At 43.9% G+C, this 25,049-nt stretch overlaps 3 protein-coding genes across 3 annotated transcripts in view; 2 read left to right on the top strand and 1 right to left on the bottom strand.

The window, feature by feature from the left end:
* Positions 1–3,641, bottom strand: part of LOC310857813 (eukaryotic translation initiation factor 4 gamma 2-like) — a 28,112-nt gene extending 24,471 nt beyond the window's left edge. The window contains exons 1-2 of the mRNA XM_083763731.1: positions 3,626–3,641; positions 1,048–1,157 (exon numbers count right to left, since the gene is read on the bottom strand). The gene's annotated coding sequence lies outside the window, so the exon portion shown is untranslated. The remainder of the gene's footprint in view (positions 1–1,047; positions 1,158–3,625) is intronic.
* Positions 3,642–6,804: 3,163 nt separating this feature from the next.
* On the top strand, positions 6,805–7,932 carry LOC310857062 (DNA-directed RNA polymerase III subunit RPC4-like; the record flags this gene model as incomplete). The annotated part of the gene is made up of 1 exon (XM_083762672.1): positions 6,805–7,932. One exon carries the CDS (start codon positions 6,805–6,807, stop codon positions 7,930–7,932), a length of 1,128 nt encoding a protein of 375 aa, XP_083618798.1.
* A 9,943-nt stretch (positions 7,933–17,875) lies between these two features.
* On the top strand, positions 17,876–24,581 carry LOC310857349 (arg8-vasotocin receptor-like). The gene is made up of 3 exons (XM_083762983.1): positions 17,876–18,370; positions 19,778–20,351; positions 24,200–24,581. Exons 1-3 carry the CDS (start codon positions 17,948–17,950, stop codon positions 24,499–24,501), a joined length of 1,299 nt encoding a protein of 432 aa, XP_083619109.1. The 5' UTR covers positions 17,876–17,947; the 3' UTR covers positions 24,502–24,581.
* Positions 24,582–25,049: the final 468 nt, after the last annotated feature.

Here is a 25,049-nt window from a genome sequence, read left to right as displayed (position 1 = left end):
AAGTACCGCACCGGCAAACAACATTCGGCCAAAATGTGTTCCCTATGTAATGTTATGTAAATGTATTCCACTGTTTGACTGTCTGTTTTTCCGTATTGTGTTTCCTGTGAGGACTGCGGATGAAAATTAGCAACTGTGCTATATCCGGTGTATTTACATCCATGTGACGTCCATTAATATGCATTGTCCTGTCCAAATAAACAAATAAAGTAAAGGTAAGTAAAGGTCTTGCATGACACCAGTATAGTGACATATAATGGACATAGAATTACTGCTAAAAAGTTAAACATTTAGGTTTGTGTGGAGAGACAAATGTCCTAGCATGCCATAAAAAAAATGGTGGAATGTCATGGAACTATGGTTGTTGTATGGGGGGGTCCTGCCATGGTCATCTGATATGCTTGATGTTTTGATTGAAGACTTGAAGTATTTATTAACAGTTTGCAGAATTACAGTATTACTGTTAACTGTGTGTGTGTGTGTGGACGATACCATAAAAGCATTACACTTGTTTACAATAGGGCCCACCGTTTTTAATTCATCAAAACATTTAGAGACGTACAAATATACACTTCTATATAGCCAAAAACAGGAAATCGTCATAGAGGTAAAAAGGGAAAGAAAACATGGGGTGAGGGGAAAAGTGGGTGGGTGGGGGATTTTCCGGGGGCCACTATGGGGGTTTTCTTTTTGTAGATAAGTAAGCATGGGATGGGACCGAGGCGTGTTACTGTCGCGTGTTGCCATTCTCTTGTACTATGTTCTTTATTATTTCCCACCACCCTTGCATCTCGGACAGGCAAGACGGGCAGTGTCGGTAGGCCAATCAGAGGCAGGCGGGGTGTTACAATGTCTATGCTCGGACATAGAAAGAAATCACGCACGCTGCATTGCTGCCCAAGTGATGTCACTCCTGCGACTCCTCCATGTCTCTCGCTGCCACTCAAGTGACTACTGGCCAATCCTATATATGACAGGTCAACAATTCCCCACTTGGGCTTGCATGACAACTTCACAATTTCTAAACATTTGGTAATTAGTAATTACCTGAAACGAGAAGCACCCCCTTCTGCAATCGCACTCTCCACTTTGGCGGCTTGATAATGAAGAATCTTTAAAAGAATAAGAAGAATAGGGAGGGGTGGGGGAAAACGGTACTGGGGAGAGAAAAAAAACAAAACACAAGATTAAAGTGACATGTCATGTCACTTTTTATTTAACTGAGGATTATGCCGTTGCAATTTATCAGGTTATAGCTTGTGAGCAACTCCATAATAACAAAGACATGGCCGATGTCAAATAAACAACACACATCAACAAACCTTGTAATCAAACTAAGCAATTTAAAATGTTTAAAATGTGTGATCCAGCCGCTTGGCATGCATCTTACTAGCTGATATAATGTAAACCCAATACAAAAACACAACCAAATTTACCATATAATGGGACTAATGGGAGGGTGCATTTATATAGCGCCTTTATCCAAGGCGCTTTACATCGATTGTGCATTACATTCACCCATTCACACACACATTCATACACTGACGGTGGAGGAAACCATGCAAGGTACCATCCAACACATCGGGAGCAATTAGGGGATCAGTGTCTTGCTCAAGGACACTTCGACACCAACTCTGGCCTGGGGGAGCCCGGGTTCGAACATCCAGCCACCGGGCGGTGGCTGTGATTTGTCTGTGTCAGTCTGCAACAAAGCACAAGTGGTCGCTTGGCTAAAAGGCTAATGTCTGTTCTCTGTTGGCAAAAGTCAAGGCAGTCAACAAACAAGCAGTTTATCACATTCCAGAAACTATTAATAGAATACATTCGACCACCCAAATTGCTGTCAACTGTATTATGTACTGTACTTTACTTGTTACATATTGTTCTTTTTTATTTGCGTTATCTGTCGCTGACCTTAAAAATGGCAGATCTACAAGCTCGCAACACGTCGCGCTGCGACGCATCCTGAACTTGGAGATCGGGGCTATTTATTTATCTATGCGGGACAAACACGACGCGAAGCATAATTCAGGCTTTATTGTTAACTAGCCCCTTTCGGGACCCTACGTAAAACTTTTTTGATATTTTGTTTAGTTTTACGTTGGGTCCCTGCTCGCTAGTGTATTTTCGTATGGAAATTCCTAAATGCGGATGTGGAGATTCTCTCTAAAATAGGACCCGCGGCATGTGACGCCATTATTTTCCTTGAGTTATTCTGAATTCGGTAACTTTAAGTAGCTATACATCCCGGTGCGAATATCTCCTGTGGCGCGGAAGCCGTTAAGTATTTTTAATCTTTGTTTGACCGATTTGGTCGCTTTATTTCTTCTTGTTTGTTTACCGTTTATTGTACCGCCTCCCGGTGTGCGGTTGGCTTGTGAGGCTACGTCCCTGCCTCTGATCTGCTGTGTCATAGCTATAGCGCCACTAGCTAGCCAGATAGGCGGTACAATGAGGTGTCAATAAACAAGAAGAATCCAAGCTTCCAAATCGGGCAAACATATATTAAAAATACTTAACGGCTTCCGCGCCACAGGAGATATTCGCACCGGGATGTATAGCTACTTAAAGTTACCGAATTCAGAATAACTCAAGGAAAATAATGGCGTCACATGCCGCGGGGAGGCGTTTTAACATGTAAACATGAGCCAGTAAATGTTTTAATCAGGTGGCATGGACGACGTGGAACAGGACCCAATGCACTGGGTCGAACAAATGTCAGAAACTTCAGTAGCATTTGGGTTCTGCTTGGAGGGCTAATTGTTAACCAGGGCTAACGCCACCGGCCACCCGTGCTGGGTTTCCTTGAGGCTGTTCCAGGTGGTCCCCAGATAAATGATGGAGGGAGGGTTTGTAACCAAATGGATCCTTGTGTAGATCTTTAACTGTTGAGAGCGCAACTAAATTAGTTTCATATTACATTATCAAGTTAAATTATTGTTAAACATCTGCATTACTTAATTTACAAGAAGTCTACACAATTAGAGAATGTAGAAGAAAACGTTTTCCTGTTATCTCTCCTAATGGTACAAATATCTGTGGAAAAAATCTTTAGTTTAGTGTTTTCAGATGCTAAATGTCATCAAATGGTGGTCCGTGGCGCAAATGCCAAATAAATAATGGGCCTTGATATGAAAAGGGTTGAAAACCACTGTGCTAGAGTATTATTTTTAATAAGCTCGACAAATTAAGGACGACAAAACTGAATAATAAAGTGTATTTTTTGATTATCAAAAGGCCCGTGTGGTGTGTGTCAGCACACCCTCGAGGGGTTCTTTCTTGTGGTTGACCACAACAAGCGACGCACAGTGTCAGTTAAATACCACCGACCGTACACCAGTAATCACTGTCACCGATATCTTATGTTAAGCCCAATATAACGTTTTATGTTAATATTAGCTAGTCGGGGCCCGGGGAAAAGTATTAAACGACGCCATTGTCTACTCTCTTTTTGCAAATAAGTAGAGAGGCATGCAGGCAGACTAAAAGCTGCCCCCCCCCCTGGCTAATGCTAGCCTAGCCCTAGCCTATGTGTTGTACAGCTTGCTTGGCTAGCTGGCTGCTACCCTAGGCTAGTAGCCATTTTGGAAGGGGAAATATATATTTATAAATATATATGCCTTACCTTTACGAAAACAACTTCAGCTTTGTAATGTTGCGTGACATCCAAAGAAGAAATAAGAAACGGATGAAAAAGAAAAACGAGCTTGTTTTTGTGTGGGATTATTTCCAATTTGAGACCTGTATGTCACTGCAGCGAAATAATGAACCATTGCCAACCCTAACCTCAGTGTTGCCAGGTTTTTTGAAAGAAATAAGCGAACGGGTCTATCATGAAAACAAGCCACTCCACAACATTTGCAATTCAAAATTATACCGTAATATTCATCGGCTATTTGAAAATATTCAAAATATTTTAATATATGGATCCGCGGACACATACATGAACCTTATTAAACATTTGTTTAAATAACTACACTCAGAAACAAACCCCCGCAACCGCGAAGACCACCATATTTTACGAGCAACTTTACAGAAAAACAAGACCAAAGTGGCTTATAATAAGCGGGCATGGCAACACTGAACACCAGCCCTCTTCCCTCTGGGCGCGTTCGGCTATGCGCACCGGGAATGTGGTCAGTTTGTTGAGTGTGGTGGGCGGTGACGTCACAGAGTGCGTTCAGTGTGCCTTATTTACGAACGACCAGTTACAACACACCATTCACACTGAGCAACCCTACCCTCAGGGTAGGGTTGCTCAGTGCGTGCACTCGGCACACCCGGTGTGCAGCGCACTGGATTTTCGAACGACAACGCACTGAGTGCACTGAATAAACGAACGACAAGAGAGCACACCAGTGCGTTCAGGGCGCATTTCCGAACGCGCCCTCTGTCTCTCTTCCCCGGACCCCTACTGGTTGCAGCCTATGGTTGCAGCAGCCATCCGCTCCGGGCTCCCCTCCCTATGCCCACACGAAGCAGAAAGAAGAAAAGTTGTACTGCTCTGTTGTTGTTGTAATAATAATAGGTAGGCCAGATTTAGCGGTAATAGTAGTAGCAGTGCAGCAGTAGTGTGTTGATTCCTTTTAGCTTGCTGTGTACCAGATAGTCTTTAAGATTTTTGTTTTTTTCTGTAGGCCGAAAAAAATCTCAAAATTCCTTTTTAATCTGTTGTTGACTAGTCTGCTCTGTGTTGAATAACTGGTTACCAGGGCCAATTTTGGGCCTTGATCTCTTACATCTAAGAAGGTATTGTGAGCTTTCCGAAGGAATGTCCTGGTGTAACCTCGTAGTCTGAGAGCATTAAACAGCGTTTTACAGGCTATTTTTAACCATTTCTTACACCTACCCCCAAAATTAACCATACAATAGGGGGGACAACTGGGGGGGGCACTGTCTGGGGAGGCACTGGGGGGCACTTAGCCGGTTCCAAAGTTATAGTCGACTTGAGCACTCTGGTTAAATCATCAGAAGAATGCCCAGTGTAATTATATTTGTAGGCCTACTGATTGTGCAAACTTAGCCTCATATCTCTGTAAGCAGCTATACTATTTGTACAAGCAAACTATATGGATCATAGCTTCAAATTGACATAGCCTATTGGTTGTTCAGTTTGTCCCACCAGTTTTAGAGATATGGCTTAGGGCCGATTCATACTCCTATTTTACCGCTGTTTCGGCGCTGTAGTGCCGAAATGATTTCGGCTCGTCAGAAATTTTCAGTAGCACCGAAGAGCCGACTTTAGGACGGTATACCCCCCCCCCCCCCCCCCGAACCTCAAATGACGTCAAATTGTAGGCTCTACAGCGCCAAACCGACTTTTATTCTGCTCTAAAATAGGAGTATGAATCGGCCCTTAGCCTATATAATGTCTCGCAGAGAAAACAATGTAGAGTTGAGAAAACAGGCTTGAAAGGTTTACTTCTGTGGACTAACATTACATCTAGCTGTTTAAGCATTTATGTCGTATTTTATTTACATGTCGATTTCAGTTCTGACACTTATTTCAGACATGCTCTAGTTGTCTAGTATGTGAAGAGTTTCCCTCTGCTATTAACAAATTTTGGATTAAAAGAAAGAAAAAAAAATCTCCTCTGGTGAAAAGCTGAAGGTTGTGCGATGGCATTCTCTGAGACACTGTTTATCATAGCCGGGGAGCCACAGGCCCAAAGCTCAAGGAATAGAGATTAACCTGTGATGTCATGACATACTTTTTATTTGTGTTTTTGAGGGGCGCTAGCCTCTCCTATACATAGGATGTTTGTCTTTAGTTCAATGTCTGTTTTGTACGCCATTGACAATGAAGGGAAAATGTACATCATAATGTAACTCATTACGTCATATTGTCTCTTTATTGTTAATGGCGTTTAATGTTTGTGTTGGCACCGTTTGTTTTACATCACCATTACATCACCTAATCAACATGAATTAGCTTAGGCACCCCTCAATTCACACGGGTGTGATTTCTTTCTATTCATTTGGTCATTAAGGTCTGCTCTGCCGGAAGAAAGTTATGGACATTTTTGTATACCACACCATAGATAACCAATATAAGAAAAATGTCATCATACTTTAAGTAGCATGTGACATGTCAAACTAGGGGGTTTTCATGATGAATCCATTCCAAGCATTAGTTTTGCACGAAAAACACTCCTTGGCCTAAAAACGTCCATAGCCGTCATCACAAATGGGATGTGATGTGAGCACATTTGGGCAAGTGGATATGGCCGAATTTAGGCCAAGGAGTGTTTAAAAATTTGGGTGACTGGCTATCAACCTTTTTTGAGCTCTGAACCACTAACACTTTATTATTCTTCTCTGAATCTAGAGTAACCTTTATTCATTTCCAAATGAGTGTCAAAACTCAGTGCTAGCTCCCATGGTGTATAGGTTCCCTGCCCATATATGGACATAATGGTCAGATCGGAGGTTCTGGACAGAACTATCTGAGTGAACGGTTCGGCAGAGGGCACCGCACTCCCTCGAGTCAAGATCCTTATGGTTTGTTGAGTCTGATGTCATGATGACACGGTTTGTTTGGGTCTGATGTCATGCTGTCGCAGTCAGCATGACATATTCCATATTTGGGTCTAGCTGCAGTGGGAACTCTATGTATGGTTATGTCTGAGTCATGGTGACGAGGCGGTGGATTGTCCAAATTTGGGCACGGGTGACCAATCTATAAGTGTCGGCATACAGTATCACTGATAGGATATAGTGATATCAACTTAGCTGATGAATGTTGCAAAAATAATTGAGATTATTTCCATTTGTCTGATGATCTGAGAAACAAGTTAACTGAAGATGGCTGAACCAGGCTCTACTGAGTCCAGCGGTCAGTGTGCACCCACGCCAGGTGGCAGTGGCAGGGGGACGCTGAAGGGATACAGACTGCCAGTTACCCTGTCTCCTGGACGCCTTCCCACCATACGAGCCAGAGACCTCACCTTGGGAGGGGTGAAGAAGCCAACTTTTACCCCAAACTTGGCTGCCCGAAGAACCAAAGACACAAAAGCTGAAGGCGAACCAAGGAGAGAGAGGAGGGACGGAGGAAAACTATCTAAAAACAGGGCTCGACCGGAGCTCATCCAGTCCCACTCTATCTTCGAAGAGCGACCATCGGAGATGACGGTGAAGAGGAGAGTCGCCTACGAGAGCGTGGCACCCTCGCCTGTCGTCAAAATCAAGAGGGAGGCAGAGGAGGAAACCAAGGAGAACCTAAGTGACCTGGAACGAGGCAACATTTTAGATGACCCTTCTTTGAGGAGTGAAGAGAGAAGCTGTCCTGTCCAGCTCCCCCTCGCGGTATCGGGATGGGCATTCAAGGAGGAATATGCTGCAGAAGCTCTTCTCAAAGTCGAAAAGGTCGAGCAAGATCAAGGACCTGTGATTAGAGTGAAACAAGAGCCGCCTGACGATGGCGTCCTCCCGATTAATAGGGAACCGATGGACAATTTGTCCCAGCCTCCCCCTCTCCCTGAGCCTGACCTTTTGTCTGACCTCCTGCGCAGATGGAGTCTCAGCGCGGGGGAAGAGCTGCTCTTCATGCAGCTCCCTGATTCCCTGCCTGGCCTGCCCCGAGCCAAAGAGTCCCACCCCTTAAGGACAGAGGCAAGGATGCAACATGGCAGCCCGTCTTTGCTTGTGAAAACGGAGTCTCAGCGAGAGCGACCAGAGGGGAATAGGTGCACCCTGCGTGACCTGAGGGAGGGTCTGGTGGGAAAGATGGTGGTGCGGAAGTCTGGACGCGTTCAGCTCATCCTGGGAGACGTCACACTTGACGTGGCGTTGGGCACTCCATGTTCTTTTCTTCAGGACCTGGTGTCAATTGGGATGGACGAAGGAACAGGGGATATGACCGTGTTGGGACACATCAAACAGAAACTGGTTTGCTCGCCAGACTTTGAGGCTCTCCTGGAGAACAGAACATGATAATGTTCCAGTGGATTTTAACACAGTTAATTTCTACTCTGAGTGTACAAATGGAAGGAAATGGGTCTTTGCGGGCCATTTTGGCTCCATTTGTAGATTGGAACCATGGATTTTAGCGTGAACGCCTATTCAATGCTGCTAGACTATGAAGGGCCACCTGTAGCCTGGGGTCCACCTAAGCTTTCTATGTCATAGACACAGCTGCGCGACATGAGACTAATGTGTGTACGTGTGTGCGTCAATTTAACAAAGGTGCAGACGATCAGAAATCAGCAGAGAGTGATCGACATTTGCGCTACTCTATGCCGAATTGAAGTGGACTGGGTCCCAGACTTTTCTTTTCTCCCTGGAAATAAAAATGTCTGGGTTTCCGAGGCTACCCGGGCCGTGGCCCATTCTATTTAGAGCTGGCCCAGTCTAACTTCTGAAAAACCGCGGCGAAAAAACAAGAAAAACAACAAAGATAGCCTACATTGACAGTAGCCTCGGTCCCAGCCTTACTCATCGGCAAAGAGAAATAAAAAGCCTGGCAGGGCTTGACATTAACTTGTCCGGGCACAAAAGTCACTTGTCACACAAATAGGCCTACATTTTAAATCAACTAACTATTAGTTAACTAAAGCTGGTTTTAATTGGTGAATATTAGGTGAATATTCTAAATTTGTAAGTTAATAACCCTAGATTAGAATGTCTATGATCTTACATATATTTCATGTATTCCAAATACACAGCCATGTACTGTATGTGTATGTGGGTGCCTGGTCCTATCCGCGCACGGTTACCAGACTGATCTCGTCTGCATTTAAACTTATAGCACTGCCTGTGCACCCACCCAATAATTAATTCCTAAGACTTTTGGGGACTAGTATTAATTTGAAAGTTCTGACATAAAATGTGTATTTAGTCAAGGCGAGGGACCTGGAATGAGTGCAGGACTGAAGGAGCACAAATCAAATGTATGGGGCACACATTGTGTGATCAATAATTACAATAATGTGCACCATAATGTTTGTGCTTCCCAAACATCGACTGTTCCCAAAGGAAGTTTTTATATTTTCAGTCTAGCTTTTCCTCATGTAAAAGTGGCGATATTTTACATAACATATGTTTTCTGCCAGAACCTTCACATGGATATGAAACTAGATAGATGACAATATCTGACTCAAAGTCTTAGGAATTAATTACTGGGTGAGTATACACGCAGTGCTACAAGTTTACATGCTGACGTGGTCAGTCTGATAACTGCTCTGATAGGACTGATATATGGCTGTGTATTTGATATTTGGAATACATGAAATGTATGTAAGATTACAGACATTCTAGGGCTATTAACAATATTGGAAAGGTGATGATTAGGAAAGCCAGCCAATAATGCCAGACAATATTGCTGGTATGAGCGTCACAGAAAAAGCGAAACCAAGAGTCACTTGTCCAACAGACAAGTAAAACTATAAGGCATCGTGAGTCGTGACCTTGTATAGATCTACTTTTTTGTAATAGCCGAATTATAAAATATAGGGCGCCTAATGATCAGTAATTATAGTCCAATAACATGATTCTGAAATGGGCATTCTGCATAATGAATACTTTGACTTTTAGTATACAGGACTTTTATTACTTTTACAGTCTTGTATTTCTACTTTTACTTAGGTCTGACATCAGCACTTCTTCCCACAACTGCATTGGAGCAATCAGTTAGACCCTCATCTTCTTTCAATTGACTCCCTGACTCCCTGAAAGCAGTTGCAGCGTCTGTGTTGATGTGTGACTGTGTGTAATGGTGATATTTATTGAGTGTGACCGGCAAAAGATTCCGTTCCCATCTGCCCAGAATCCAAGGTTAAGCTGGGGATGTCCAGAGGATATCGCAAGGGGATCTTGCACTGACCAGCACTTAATGGCCATGACGCAAACCCTTCTGTCTGCTGTGATGTGGTGAAACTCCCGAGACACAGGACAGCCTGCTGTGTCTCAGGAGTAAATCCCTGATTTATTCTTAGCACGAATCGTGGAAGTTTCCATGCTACAGCTGAACTGAACTACTGAACTGCACCATGGTTCCCTCTCCACTAATGTTACTCCTGTCCTGCAGCCCGTAGCCTGGGGGTGCTTTTTGATTCAGACCTCTCTTTCAATCAGGTAACAACAGTCGTCCAATCCTGTTACTTCCAGTTAAGAAACATAGCTAAAATCAAGCCATTCCTCTCAGCCCCGGACCTCGAAACTGTTATTCACGCCCTCATATCATCACGTCTCGATTACTGCAAAAATCTACTCTGGCCTTCCGAAGAAAATTACATCCCGTCTACAATTAATACAGAACTCTGCTGCTCGACTACTGACTAATACAAAGAAACGGGACCATATAACACCAATACTTGCAGATCTTCACTGGCTGCCGGTGAGCGCCAGATGTGACTTTAAGATTCTACTAATTACGTTCAAAGCCCTAAATGGGCTGGCCCCTATTTACATCCGTGAGATGCTGTCCCTCCCTCCCTAAATCCGGGCGCACCCTTAGATCCTCGGATAAGGCCCTCTTGGTTGTCCCTTGGACGAACCTATAGTTACCCGGGGTGACCAGGATTTTGCCGCTCGGGCACCCAGACTGTGGAACGCACTGCCAGTGCACATAAGGGTAGCACCATCCGTCCCCCTATTTAAGTCACGTCTGAAAACCCACCTTTACACAGAGTGTTTTACTTTTTTTTTTTTTTAATAGCCATTTGTACATACATTCTTGTTATTGTTTTGTGTGCCATTGTTCCTTGCTGTTCTCTGTGCAGCACTTTGGAACTATGTTTTGAAAAGCGCTATACAAATAAAGTTCATATCATATCATTAACTGTCCCTCCAGCTCTTTAGTAAACAGAAAAGGAATTTTCAGGTTTTCATATATCAGGAGAGAGAACTCTCTTTTATTATTATCTTATCTTACTGCTTTACTATTATATTTACTGTCCAGGCCACACTTTGCCCGTCTGGTTCATTTAGTTAAAGCCAATGCCACATCCTGCGTGTGGTGTCCTGGGAGGATGCCTCCGCGGGAGCAGCTGCAGACATGAAGCTGTACAGCACAGAGGTCACTGTCCTCATTTAGCTTGACACACACACACACACACACACACACACACACACACACACACACACACACACACACGCACACACACACATACACACACATGCTCGTGCATGCATGGCGCATCAAAGCGGCCTTTTAAGATTAATGAAACCTTTTCAGCGTGACCTGAGCCACCATGCGTTATTAGCTAATTGTCAGATCCAGCTGTGATCAACGGCATGGCTTCCTTGAAGTCTGTTCTCACTATAAATGTATGGTGTTGGTTGTGAAATACCAGCCGCTCTTCATTTATCAACATGTAGCCAGTGCTTCTCATTTCCTACTTACTTTGGCTGCCATAACTATTATTTTCCCCAATGTTATTTTCTCCATTTAGTTTTCTACATTTATGTATATATGTTTAATTTCTATATTTGGTTATTACACTTTGATCATTTTGGTAAAGGGTTGTGTTCAATTTCATTGATGCCGTCATTTCCGGCACAAGGACCTTATATGGTGTTAGTCACCTCACGGCTCACAAGTCATTGTGCTTCTGTCTGCATGCCAAACAGACGGAGCATTTGTTTTGTCATGGAGTGTGTTGCCACTTCTGGTTGTTGTCCTGGTTGTTGTTCAAATGGGTTCCATCACATTCATTCATTCCTTTTGAGTTATGTGCAGTCAATAAGGTAAATCAGTTGTTCATGTGTATTTTCCTTATTTAGTTTATATGCCTTCATCTATTTTTTATCACTGATTATTGTTTGTCTTTGTGGGCTTTTTGAGCACAAATAAAGCCGCCAGTACATACAACTGGAAATGACACTTACGATACAATGTTAAAAGTACAAGGCCTGTATTCACACATTTGAGTGTGAATGGCTGGGGGGTAGAAGACCCATTGTAAAATACCCGATAACCTGAGACCTCTCATGGCTTATTGCTTAAGTAATACATGCAACACGCACCCGCACACACACTTCACTCATGCATATACACACACACACCACTGACTACTGATTTCCACACTTAATTTGTTTATTCATGATTTATTTCTGGATTCCTTCTTTTTGCTTAATTAATAAATTCAATTTATTTTGGTAAACTGCGTCTCCCTGTTTTTTGTACCTTGGCATCCCCTAGGGCCTAGGCCATGTTCTTAACAGAGACCACTGCCTTACAACTCATTTAGAAGCAGGCATGTCTGCTTCCAGCAGCTGTATGTCATTGCAGTTCAACATTTAATTCCAAGAAGTTCAGCTATCCAGGAACCATGACGTATAGTTTCTACTATGGAAACCATAATGTATGTAACGTGGTGTGATCATGAGCCCAGCCCACTCAAACACAATACAGTATGCTGCCGGTTGTGGCATTTGGAATAACAATAAACATGTCCATGTGTGTGTGTACAACATAAAAAAGCATGCATGCTCAGCAGACCCCCCCTCCCCTTCCGTAAACAAGAGTACGATAATAGCTACAAAGATCTCTGTGCGGAGGTTTTCATATATCCTCAGGGGCCTCATATTTTAAAGGTGCAGTAAGTGATTTTAGTTTTTGTTAGAATAAGTGTTAAATAGCTCTATATTCTGACTAGTCATTGCTAGAGTGTCTGTTCACTTACCCAGGCTGTCTCTCCAGCTCTTTAGTAAACAGAAAATCACACCCGTGTGAAGTGAGGGGCACTCTTATCATTATACATCATCTCATGAACAACAGAATTTATGTGATTGGTTAGCCATGGTTCTCAGCAGAAAACCGGTGGATTGTGCAGTCCAAGTAGGGAATGAGGCATTACCCCAGGTGAAGGAGTTTAAGTATCTTGGGGTCTTGTTCATGAGTGAGGGGAGGACGGAGAAGGAGATCAGCCGGAGAATTGGACCGGCAGGGGTGGTATTACAGTCGCTGTACTGCACTGTTCAGGTAAAGCTCTCTGTCTACCGAGCAATTTTTTTTCCTACTCTCACCAGCTATGGTCATGAAGTGTGGGTCATGACCGAAAGAATAAGGTCACGAATACAAGCGGACAAAATTAGTTTTCTCCGACGGGTGGCTGGCATCTCCCTTAGAGATAGGGTGAGAAGTTCAGTCACGCGAGGGAGACTCGGAGTAGAGCCACTGCATCTTCACCTGGAAAGGAGCCAGCTTAGGTGGTTCGGGCATCTGGTTATAGGATGCCTCTCGAGCGTCTCCCTAGGGAGTTCCTCGATGCACGTCCCACTGGGAGGAGACCTCCGGGCAGACCAAGGCGCAGATGGAGGGATTACATCGACTCACTGGCCTTGGGATCCCCCAGGAGGAAGTTACTAATGTTGCTCTGGAGAGGAATGTCTGGAGCTCTCTGGTGGAGCTGTTGCCCCCGCGACCTACTATGGATAAGCGGTTGAAGATGGATGGACAGGATGGTTAGCCGATTTGCTCGTCTACATATGACGTACATTTTCCCTTCATTGTCAATGGCATTTACTGTTTGTGTTGCCACAAACTTTACCTAATTTCTACTTTCATTGTCAATATATGGCAAATATGAGACAGCCTACAGTGTGGGGACAAAAGCTGTAGGAGGCACTGGCGCGCCTCAAAAATGCTTTTCAGGTCAATACCAATTACAATGCCAATTGTATCCAATCAGGAGAGAGAACCCATACAGGCTAAAAAAAGTTACATTATAAATGATGGCACAAATAAATGAGCAGACAAAATTGGAACTGAAATTGGCGACCCACCTGAAAAGGTTATGAGCTGGAGAGACAGTTACAGTATACTGAACACTATACAGCAATTATTACTCTCACAGTATAGTGCTTAAACTATTTTACGGATTTCCGATTGTTTTTAGACTATGAACCTATACAAACCTGTGCTTCCTTCTACATAGCCAATAACTAGTGCAGAAGGTACTGACAGACCCAATGAGTTTTGATGCTGATTTCTACAATAAGCAGACAAGCGGTTGAGACAAATAACAGTCTATAAATCCATATTTTTTTCTGACCTTCCTCGAAAAGGCCTATGTGTCCTGAACCCTTGTCTATAATTTATACATTATGGATAATTAGTGTGGACTGTTATTCGTCTCAACATCTCGTCCTTGTTAATCTCCCGGCTGTTTGTTCATGCCACCTACTGTACTGTGAGCAGGAATGAAAAGTGATAATGTTGAATATGTTGACATGTTATTGTGAGGATGATTCATATACAACAATAGGACAGGAAGAGCAAGGCAGGGTGATAAATCAGCCACTGCAGCCTTCGAAGACCACAGTGAGTGGCATTTCCTCCATTAATGCTAATCACAACAAACAAACAGAGTCTGCCAAGTTGGCCTGCTTTCCCCTCTAGGTCAGTGGTTCCCAAAGTGGAGTCCGGGGACCCCAGCTAAATGATAGTTTGGAACCAGATGGACCCTTATGGGTCTGTAACTTGAGTGTACAAATGGAACCAAATAGACCCATTTGGTTCCATTTGTCTGCTATCTTTCAATAGCTAAAGTATAACATAATGCTAAATTAAAACACCAAAAGGGGTTCCCGTTCAGAATGGGTTAATTTAACTCTGAGAGTGTACAAATGGACACACACACGAATACCCACGACTTCGCCTGGAGATCCTGTCCATGACAATCACAAACAGGTATAGGTGACAATGCGCAGCCCTGGCGAAGGCCATCCCCCACCGGAAACGAATCCGACTTACTCCCGAGCACACGGACACAGCTCTCGCTTTGGGTGTATACCAGGGGGGCAGTCAGCCAGATATTTCGTGAAGCCTCATTTGAAATCGGTAGATCATATAATGGCCTGTTGTGGCGCTGGACTGGACCCAAAAAGCCCCATAGCTCCATAGAGACCCATGTATTTTGGCCCAACTTCACCTAGACTGTATTACCTTAATAAACATGGTCATGAATACTTTCTTCTTCCAGTCACTAGTTTAAAGTCTCATTTCTAATGTCATAATATTCTTTTTGGAAAATTATGGTCCCATTAATTAAAAAAATGACCATAAAGTCGCGTATGTTCTGAGGGGCGTGGCTACCGTTACAGTCTATGATCGGGATTCCCCTCCCACTCAAGAGTCTTCTCCTCCCACTCGAGTCAAAATAAAAACCAACGGAGAAGAAGGGGGGAAGTCCCGCCTCGTTGTCTGGGCAGCCAATGACCAGCTGGTCCAAAACGGAGCCAGCCAATGGCCAGCTGGTACCAAACGGATCTAGAAACATGGCGACTTACATCAGGAATTAGCATATTATTACAGGCTTCATTTTACGTTCATGTTAGACCCGGCGAACGCTTTGTCCATATTTTTTACAGTCTATGGTGTATACAGAGATTGAATGGCCCTCAACAAGGTCCCCTTCACCCCATACTCCCACAGGACCTCCCGGGGGACCCGGTCATATGCCTTCACCAAATCCACAAAACATTAAAGTCTAATTGAGTAATTGCCGTGGCCAGATGGGTGGGCCGCAAACACTCGAGATCAGGCCCTGATCCGGAAAAGGTTGAGCTGTGTGGAAACCCATCAGTAGAGCTTCCATCTTTTAACAAGACCTTCGGGACTGCAACGGATCTAGAAAGATGTCGATTTACAATTCAAGGACTGACAGGCTTCATCTTACGTCCATATCAGACCCGGAGAACGCTTTGTCCATATTTCTTTACAGTCTATGGACTGAACTACTGAAGGTTGTGCCCAAAAATTGTGATTTCCCCTCATGTTCTTTTTCCCTCATCAAAAATGACCGTTTCTTTTTTTTTTCACCATAATTGGTTCGCTTAACATGTCATTTGTAGTGTTGGGTAACAGTGTTGTCAAGTAACTTAAGTAATATATTACTTTCAGTAATATTATAACTTTTTTCCAGTAATATGTTATGTTATGTTATAGTAATATGTACATAGTTACTTTCACATTTCGAGTAATCATTTACTTTTTTCCAAAAGTAATATTATTACTATTTTCACGAGCCTTGGTGGAACTGTGGGTTTGAGTGTTTATTTATAATCGTAGACTGCTGATCCGCTCTAGATCTAGACTCTAGAGTCTAGATCTAGATTACATACATTTTGGATCATGGTAAATTCAGGGGTTGAAAGTTGGGTACCATTACCATTATTAAGGCAAAAATGTCTTAAGTAGCATGTAACGTGTCAAACTATATGGTTTATTCATGGTTCTGAATCCATTGCAAGCATTAGTTTGGGCACTCCTTGGGCTAAAAACGTGCCCAAATGTGCAGACGTCATCACGACGGTTATGGACATTTTTAGCTAGTGTGTGTTTTTCATGCAAAACTAAAACTTTTTGGGGCGACTTTGACGGGCGCAAAAGTAATATTATGTATATTATATCATATGTAATATATTAGTCTTGATTGATTCAAAGTAATAAGTAATATTAGGCCTATTACTTTTTCTAAGGATAAGTAATAAGTAACATAATACGAGTTATAAGTATAGCTAATCTATTATAGCGAATATTGCCCAACACTGTTCGGGACTAAAACCAACACAATTGTCAGGAAATACAATCACTGACAGTGTTTTTGCTTAATTAAATGGCACCATGACCGAATACTATATAGCCCAATGACCCACAAAATAGGCTATTTTACATATAGGCCATTAGGCCTATTTTACAATGTCGCATTTAAACAGCCGATCTACAAGCTCACAGGGTGGTGCATTATGAGCATGTAGATCTATTTTCAAGTAGGCCTACGATGTTAAGTGGTTGAACTCTAATTTAGCTGGGGACCCGCAGCCGCGTTGCGCATGCAGAAACCCCCTGATAGCCTGAGGACACATCCTTCCCGGATCCCGGACCCGGACCCCACTTTGAATTGAAATTGAGAACCTCTGTTCTAATATATATTCTAGTCATATTAACGAATCGAAACTATTTGAAAGGGGGTGGGAACTTACTGACTGTGTTGACGGCGTCACGGCGTGTTATGTTGGGTTGTGTCATCATGTGTGTCCGCTTCAAGCACGGTCACTGTAGCCCTGGAACATGACTGCCATGATGATTATCATGACAGTCATGCAGAAACTTTGCCCTGTTTTTTGCGCTCGCTGCATTTACAAGATTTCCGTATATATAAACATTCAGATTTCAAATATAAAGTACTCACAAAGTGTCCCACGGGTGTTAGTTAGTAGCAGCGCCAGCGATTAGAATTGCTGCGTCCCGCGTTGTTTAATAAAAAGCATTTTTGTCCGAGCTCCCCGGCTACTTTTTTCAAACGGGGTTCGTTTGGGAAATCCACAGTTGCACACCGGGAGCGCACTCGCCTATTAGTCTGTATTGGCAGGGCGGTCAGCGTACATATCGAACACACCGAGTGCCACCCTCCTCCCGACCGATAGGGGCGCGTAGTTGAAAGCCAATGGCAAAATAACACCTCGGATAAAAATGCTTTTTATTAAACAACGCGGGATGCAGAAATTCTAATCGCTGGAGCTGCAACTAACTAACACCCGTGGGACAAATTGTGAGTACTTTATATTTGAAATCTGAATGTTTATATATACGGAAATCTTGTAAATGCAGCGAGCGCAAAAAACAGGGTGAAGTTTCTTCATGGCTAGGTCACTGGCTGTGTTTGCGCACAGAGGGCTGGCTTTGGCTGTGTCCACATCACGCACACGCAGCACGCTCCGTGAAATTTGACTCGACTTTAAAAGACCGTGACAGCCGCCAGAAGCCAGAGTATTTCTGAGGAGAGCTGGATCTCCTACTGTGCATGAGTGTGTGCATGAGTCTTCTTCTTCTTATTTAGACTTTATACGGCAGAAACTGTGCATCGGTTGATACACACACATGCACGCGCACGCACACGCACACGCACACACACACACACACACACACACACACACACACACACACACACACACACACACCACAGCGCGCCCAGCTGGAGCGCGCGCTAGGGGGGATTGCGCCATGCACAGGCAGCACAGCCCTCCTAACCACGCGCGGCTAAACGGACTCAATCAGTCCGTGATGTTCAGTCCCACGGCGGTCACCATGCTGAGGACGACGGGGACTCCTCCGGCTAGTGACAATAATTCTACCCTCCGGGTCAACAACGCCACGGATCCCTTCGCCAGGAACGAAGAGGTGGCCAAGCTGGAGATCACCGTGCTGAGCGTGAGCTTCGTGGCGGCCGTTCTGGGGAACGTGAGCGTGCTGCTGGCCATGCATCACACCAAGAAGAAGGCTTCCCGCATGCATCTGTTCATCAAGCACCTCAGCCTGGCCGACCTGGTGGTGGCTTTCTTCCAGGTTCTGCCCCAGCTGTGCTGGGAGATCACCTACCGCTTCTATGGACCAGACTTCCTCTGCAGGATAGTCAAACACCTGCAGGTATACAATCAGTATAGGGCTCATTGTCTGTGGCGTGTAAATATTGTAGACCCTGCTACTCATACAATTATTTGACAGATTGAATGTGATGAGAAATTAAAAACAACTAAAAAAGCAACAAATTAAAAATGGGACATTCTGCATGAAGTATAACTTTTACTTTTGTATACAGATTGTACTCTTACTCAAGTAAAACTTCAGTTTATTTCTACATTGAGCATTGAGGCATATTAGGACCACTTCACCTATTTTCTATAGGCCTATCTTCATATAATTGGTCCTCAGTCAGCAATGCTCATTACTGATGCCACCATTTGGGTCTAATCATCTTAGGTCACATTCTCACCTAATACTTCGGTGGCTCGGTGCAATTTGTGTCGTGCCGTCTGGGACCCCCCCCCCCCTCTCTCTCTTTCTCTCTCTACGCACGCAGCCGCCACACACTGTTCTTTTGGGCATGGAGGCACAGCGATGCATGAGCACACTGATATAACTCCCCAGTCCCCACACAGTGACAGCACTCCATGTTTACGGCACGCACAGACAGACAGACAGAATATTCTGTAGGCTATAATAGGCTACACTGCAGTGTGTGTTTTCTTAAGCAATTGATTAATGTACACGACGTCCTCATTTCGAGCAGGGCTTCAGTCTCCTCATTCGACCACGTCTATCCACAGTAACGGGACATCTTTGCGCTGCGTAAAATATGCCTTCTCCGTCTCCAACTGTGTTCATCTCCTCACCCGCCACATTGTTTGCTTCATTTCCTTTATTTACTGCGGATTGCATTCACACCTGCACCGAATCGTAGTCAAGTGCGATTGGAAGCGAAGCGAAACCCCCGTTTTTGGGCGGAGTAAAATGCTGTTCTTTGCTGCGCATTAGGATTCGAATGAGCCTTCACACCTGCCAAACGAAGCGCACTTTCTGAAAATGCGCAGCAGGATTCGTTTTAATCGCAGCAAAGCTCTCTGGCGAGAATGTGACCTTAGAGGAGGCAGGTTTGGTCAATTCCAATCTGGGATCCCATTGGCAAAAAAAGGAAAAACAGCAAGAAAGCAAGAAGACATTGCTCTTACAATATCCACTTGAAACCCATCATCCCTATTCAGGGGGAACGTTTAACAACTAATAGCTAATCTAACTAATCTACAAGCTCAAAACACAACATGTTGTGAGCTTGTAGGGGGAAAAAAGTTGAAATCTTGTTTGAAATGTCCAAACGGTGATGTCACTGGCAGGCAGGTTTCTAGGAACTATCCATAGCCCACCAATGAGAATAGTAATTCTCAATCAAAATCTTTATAATGAGCATAATTAGTCAGGACCAATTATATGAAGATATGGCTGAAAATGTGCTTCTTTAAGTATAGCTAAAACAATCCCACTGTGAACCCCTTGCAGGTGATGGGGATGTTCGCCTCCGCCTACATCATGGTGATGATGACGCTGGACCGCTACATGGCCATCTGCCACCCCCTGAAGACCCTGAGGCAGTCCCACCGCCGCTGCTACGTCATGATCGCCTCCACCTGGGCGTGCAGCCTGGCGCTCAGCACGCCCCAGTACTTCATCTTCTCCCTCAGCGAGGTCAAGCGTGGCTCCGAGGTCTACGACTGCTGGGGCCACTTCGTGGCGCCGTGGGGGCTGAAGGCCTACATCACCTGGATCACCGTGGGCATCTTCCTGGTGCCCGTGGCCGTCCTGATGCTGTGCTACGGCTTCATCTGCCACAGCATCTGGAAGAACGTCAAGTGCAAGACCAGGAAAGCGCCCACAGCGGGGGCGGGAGCTGCTGCCGCCGCCAAGAAGGGACTGATCGGGAACAATTCGGTCAGCAGCGTCACCAGCATATCCAGGGCCAAGCTGAGGACGGTTAAGATGACCTTTGTGATCGTTCTGGCGTACATCGTGTGCTGGGCGCCGTTCTTTATCGTGCAGATGTGGTCGGTGTGGGATGACAACTTCCAGTGGGATGGTGAGTAGTTTGAGCTATAGACTTAAAGGGGAATTTCTTCCTAACCCGGGGAGAGGGGAGTTGCACCACTCAGTTCACACGGTGTGATTTTAATAGAGGGACAGACAGTAGGCTGACAGGAAATGGGGGAGAGAGATGGGGGAGTGACATGCAGTAAAGGCCGTAGGGATCGGGAGTTGAACCGGCGGCACACTGCCAGACTCGGGCTACCGGCCAAGGTGCCTGGACCGCTGAGCCACGGCCCAGGCCACATTGCGCATGTTTCTTTCCTTCCATGGAGCAACATGGAGTCCACCGTACGGTCTTCGCTTTCTAACCTTATTTAATTAACCTTGACGTAGAACAGGAAGAGTGCAGTGTCAACAATGCATGGAGTGTTGCTGTGATATCATCTACAACAGAAACTAAAACCAATTGCGCGATTGAATAGGAGTTCTAGCGTTTGACCCAAATGGACGGTAAATCCGCTAATTCGTTATGGAACTCTCGGCATGTTTTTTTTCCAATGACAAATGGATACGTGTCTTCATATATACGGTAAGAAAACAGCTTGTGCGAAACTCCCCTTTAATACAACTGGACCTGAGTTGGCTCTGTAGTCTGTACCTGGATTGCTTTCCCCCCCCCTATAGATCAAGACGAAATCTCTTTGCCAACAAGATTGCAATAGCAGGACGGTAGTAATAAAAAAGCAATTTGAACGTGTCGCAGCGCAGAAAACAGATGCTAGGGTTCAAGTGGTTAATTTAAAGAAAGTAACTCTGAGGACCGCGTAAGCCGTAAGGCATTGGCCCAGGGGGTCCATGGGGAGTTCCATGGGGTCCCTGTGTGTTAATACAGCAAGCATCACACTTTAGCCACTTTATCCATTTTCAGATGGGGTCTCCAAATACTGTATATATCAATTTGGGGGTCGACCATGGCCTTGGCTTTAAGGGTCACGGACCCCCTGTTGAAGATCTATGATATGCATGGTTAATAATACCCATTCTGGACGGGAACCCCTTTTGGTGTTTTAGCTTTAGCTATTTCTGAAAAGCAAAGCTTTTGCACACCTACAGGCGACAGGTGCGTAGGAGAGGGGACGGTGCCCCAAAAATGAACAAGGAAAACAACCGCACACTGTCTTCAAATGCAGTGACCAACTTTTATTTACAGGGAAATAGCAACGTTTCGGCCTGTGTGGCCTTCATCAGGCTATCTTTATGAACACAAATGAGAAAGCATCCTTTTTGTAAGCTGTCTGGCCTAAATCAGAGCAAACTAAATGACATGACATCACTCAACTTAAGGTGACAGGTACTCATGTGGTTAAATGAGAACAAAAAAGTCATATAAACAACTCATTACACCCGTGCAAAGTAATAAGAAAAAAATCATAATAATCCATATTAATCATGACAGTATACAAATGGTAATATTATTAAATAAAGTATACAAAAATCATGATCAAGAAACATATTGCAGGTTGAAACTTCATGAAAAACTTTCCCTGTGATAGAGAAAAGGGAACAGTTTACAAGAGGTTAAAACCAGGTACAAAATCAAATCATCAACAATACAATAAGTTAAAAACTATATGGAGCAAACTGAAGGATAAAAACAAAGATCACAGCATGACATTTAATAAAAGTTCATCATTAAGGCCTCTAGGTGCCAATGTTTGGAGTGTGAAGATCCAGAATGCTTCACGTCTTTTTAACAGCAAATCATGATCGCCACCTCTGTGTGGCGGATCAACTTATTAAATGCCGCAGAAACGTAAAGAAGATATGTCATGCTTGTGATCATTGAAATGTACCGCCACTGGGTAGTCTCTATCATTTCTTCTAATAGAGCTTTTGTGCTCGCTTATCCTTAGCTTCAGTTTCCTAGTGGTTTTGCCCACATAGGCTAGACCACAAGGACAGCGCAGCATGTAAATGACGTGAGTGGAAGCGCAAGTAATGACACGGTTAATGGGAAACACTTTGCTAGAGTGTGTGTGGCCAAAATGATAAGTTTTATATGTATTGTTGCGTTGGGCGCAACTGCCACAGCGGTAATTGCCGTTGGCTAGCAGTGTCTGGCTGGCCGGTAGAGGCGCATGCCTTTGGTCTGCATGAACAAGCATATCTTTTATATTGCGCCCTTGCTTGTTTACAAACAGGAGTTTGTGTTTGAATATAGGCGCTAGAGCAGGGTCGGACATCAGGACATGCCAGTGTTTATTAAAAACCGGCTTTATGACGCCCAAGTGGGGAGAGAATGTGGTAATGCAGGTGAACGAAAACTTTCTTTATTTTCTCTCCATTCTTTTTGGCATCCTCTAAAAAAACACTGAGTTCTTGTTGCAACGAACTAGTGCAACAAGAACTCAGTGTTTTTTTAGAGGATGCCAAAAAAAATCTGAACATGGCTTCCTATATTGTCAGCACCCAGTCCACCCGGTGATGTATACACTGCCTAAAATACATAAATCACTTACTGAAGATTTTATTAAAAAAGCGGATGATATGACAGCTAGGTTCCTACAAAGAGGCTACCCGGCTGAGTGGATCCAAAAAGCCTATGACACGGCATTGAAACAATCTCGGGCAGACCTCCTCAAAAAGAGCGAGAGAAAAGAAAAAAGGTTTTCGGTCACCTGCATTACCACATTCTCTCCCAACTCGGGCGTCATAAAGCCGGTTTTTAATAAACACTGGCATGTCCTGACGTCCGACCCTGCTCTAGCGCCCAATGCAACAATACATATAAAACTTATCATTTTGGCCACCCGCACTCTAGCAAAGTGTTTCCCATTAACCGTGTCATTACTTGCGCTTCCACTCACGTCATTTACATGCTGCGCTGTCCTTGTGGTCTAGCCTATGTGGGCAAAACCACTAGGAAACTGAAGCTAAGGATAAGCGAGCACAAAAGCTCTATTAGAAGAAATGATAGAGACTACCCAGTGGCGGTACATTTCAATGATCACAAGCATGACATATCTTCTTTACGTTTCTGCGGCATTGAACAAGTTGATCCACCACACAGAGGTGGCGATCATGATTTGCTGTTAAAAAGACGTGAAGCATTCTGGATCTTCACACTCCAAACATTGGCACCTAGAGGCCTTAATGATGAACTTTTATTAAATGTCATGCTGTGATCTTTGTTTTTATCCTTCAGTTTGCTCCATATAGTTTTTAACTTATTGTATTGTTGATGATTTGATTTTGTACCTGGTTTTAACCTCTTGTAAACTGTTCCCTTTTCTCTTTCACAGGGAAAGTTTTTCATGAAGTTTCAACCTGCAATATGTTTCTTGATCATGATTTTTGTATACTTTATTTAATAATATTACCATTTGTATACTGTCATGATTAATATGGATTATTATGATTTTCTTCTTATTACTTTGCACGGGTGTATTGAGTTGTTTATATGACTTTTTTGTTCTCATTTAACCACATGAGTACCTGTCACCTTAAGTTGAGTGATGTCATGTCATTTCGTTTGCTCTGATAGGCTTACCTTTAGGCCAGACAGCCTACAAAAAGGATGCTTTCTCATTTGTGTTCATAAAGATAGCCTGATGAAGGCCGCATAGGCCGAAACGTTGCTATTTCCCTGTAAATAAAAGTGGTCACTGCATTTGAAGACATTGTGCGGTTGTTTTCCTTGTTCATACTTTAGCTATTTAAAAAATAGCAGATCTACAAGCTCATGAGCACCACTGACATAGAAACATAGGGTTTTTCAGAAAACTGTTTTTTATTTAGAAGCCTTTTTTTCCACGAATCGGCCTCAGGTCTAAATGGGTTAATAGATTCTACTAGCTCTGGTCAGTGTATTTGATCTGTGCTCTCTCTCTCCTCTCTCAGACTCGGAGAACACAGCGGTCACACTGTCCGCGCTGCTGGCCGGTCTCAACAGCTGCTGCAACCCCTGGATCTACATGAGCTTCAGCGGTCACCTCCTGCAGGACTTCACTCACTGCTTCCACTGTTGTCGTCGCATCAACATCAAGAAAGAGGACTCTGACAGCAGCCTCAGGAGGTCCATGCTGTTGACCAGAATGACCACTAACCGGAGCCCTACGTGCTCCTCTGGCACCTGGAGAGAGCTGGACAATCACTCTCCCAAGTCCTCCCATCCGTTCATAAAGGCGGAAGTGAACTGTTGAAATTGGAATATACTGGTATATCTGAGGAGGATTTGGCACCGTGGTGCTTTGATAATGGCCACTACTGAAAGGGACTCAGATGCGACACACACGCACGCACAGTTCTACACATCCCTGAGGTATGTTACACAAATTGAGTACAGCATTTGTGAACAGTGAACACTGAACATGTTTTATGAGGAATTATAATATGGTTCATCATCATACTGTATACTGTGCCACAGAAACATGTGTATATTTCCTCTATTGACTAGATTGTCACTGTTATCTGAATTTGACTTTTGTAAATGCAGTTCACGACATCAACTCATCTTTTATATAACGTGACTCATTATACACTGTGAGCTTGTAGATCAGCTATTCTTGGCAAAGAGATATGTAGACTAGAGTAGACTGAAATAAAGTAAAATCACAATCACCCCTGTATGAAGTGAAGGGCGCTCTAATTAATTATTGACCTTATACCAACCTTGAAACATTACGTCACCAAGAATGGTTGTCCCTTATTGGCCAAGGGTTTCCATCGACATACCCACAGACATACAGAC

Source organism: Protomyctophum parallelum (assembly GCF_964188405.1).
Source record: "Protomyctophum parallelum genome assembly, chromosome: 4".
Lineage (NCBI taxonomy): Eukaryota > Metazoa > Chordata > Actinopteri > Myctophiformes > Myctophidae > Protomyctophum > Protomyctophum parallelum.
Note: the sequence above shows the minus strand (reverse complement) of the source record. Positions and strands in the feature narration are given on the sequence as shown.

What these genes read in the sequence shown, in the direction of transcription:
- LOC310857349 (XM_083762983.1), top strand. Translation starts at nt 17,948, where the DNA reads ATGCACAGGCAGCACAGCCCTCCTAACCACGCGCGGCTAAACGGACTC. An exon ending in GGATAGTCAAACACCTGCAG is followed by an intron (nt 18,371 to 19,777) that starts GTATACAATCAG and finishes AACCCCTTGCAG; the next exon opens with GTGATGGGGATGTTCGCCTC. An exon ending in TGACAACTTCCAGTGGGATG is followed by an intron (nt 20,352 to 24,199) that starts GTGAGTAGTTTG and finishes CTCCTCTCTCAG; the next exon opens with ACTCGGAGAACACAGCGGTC.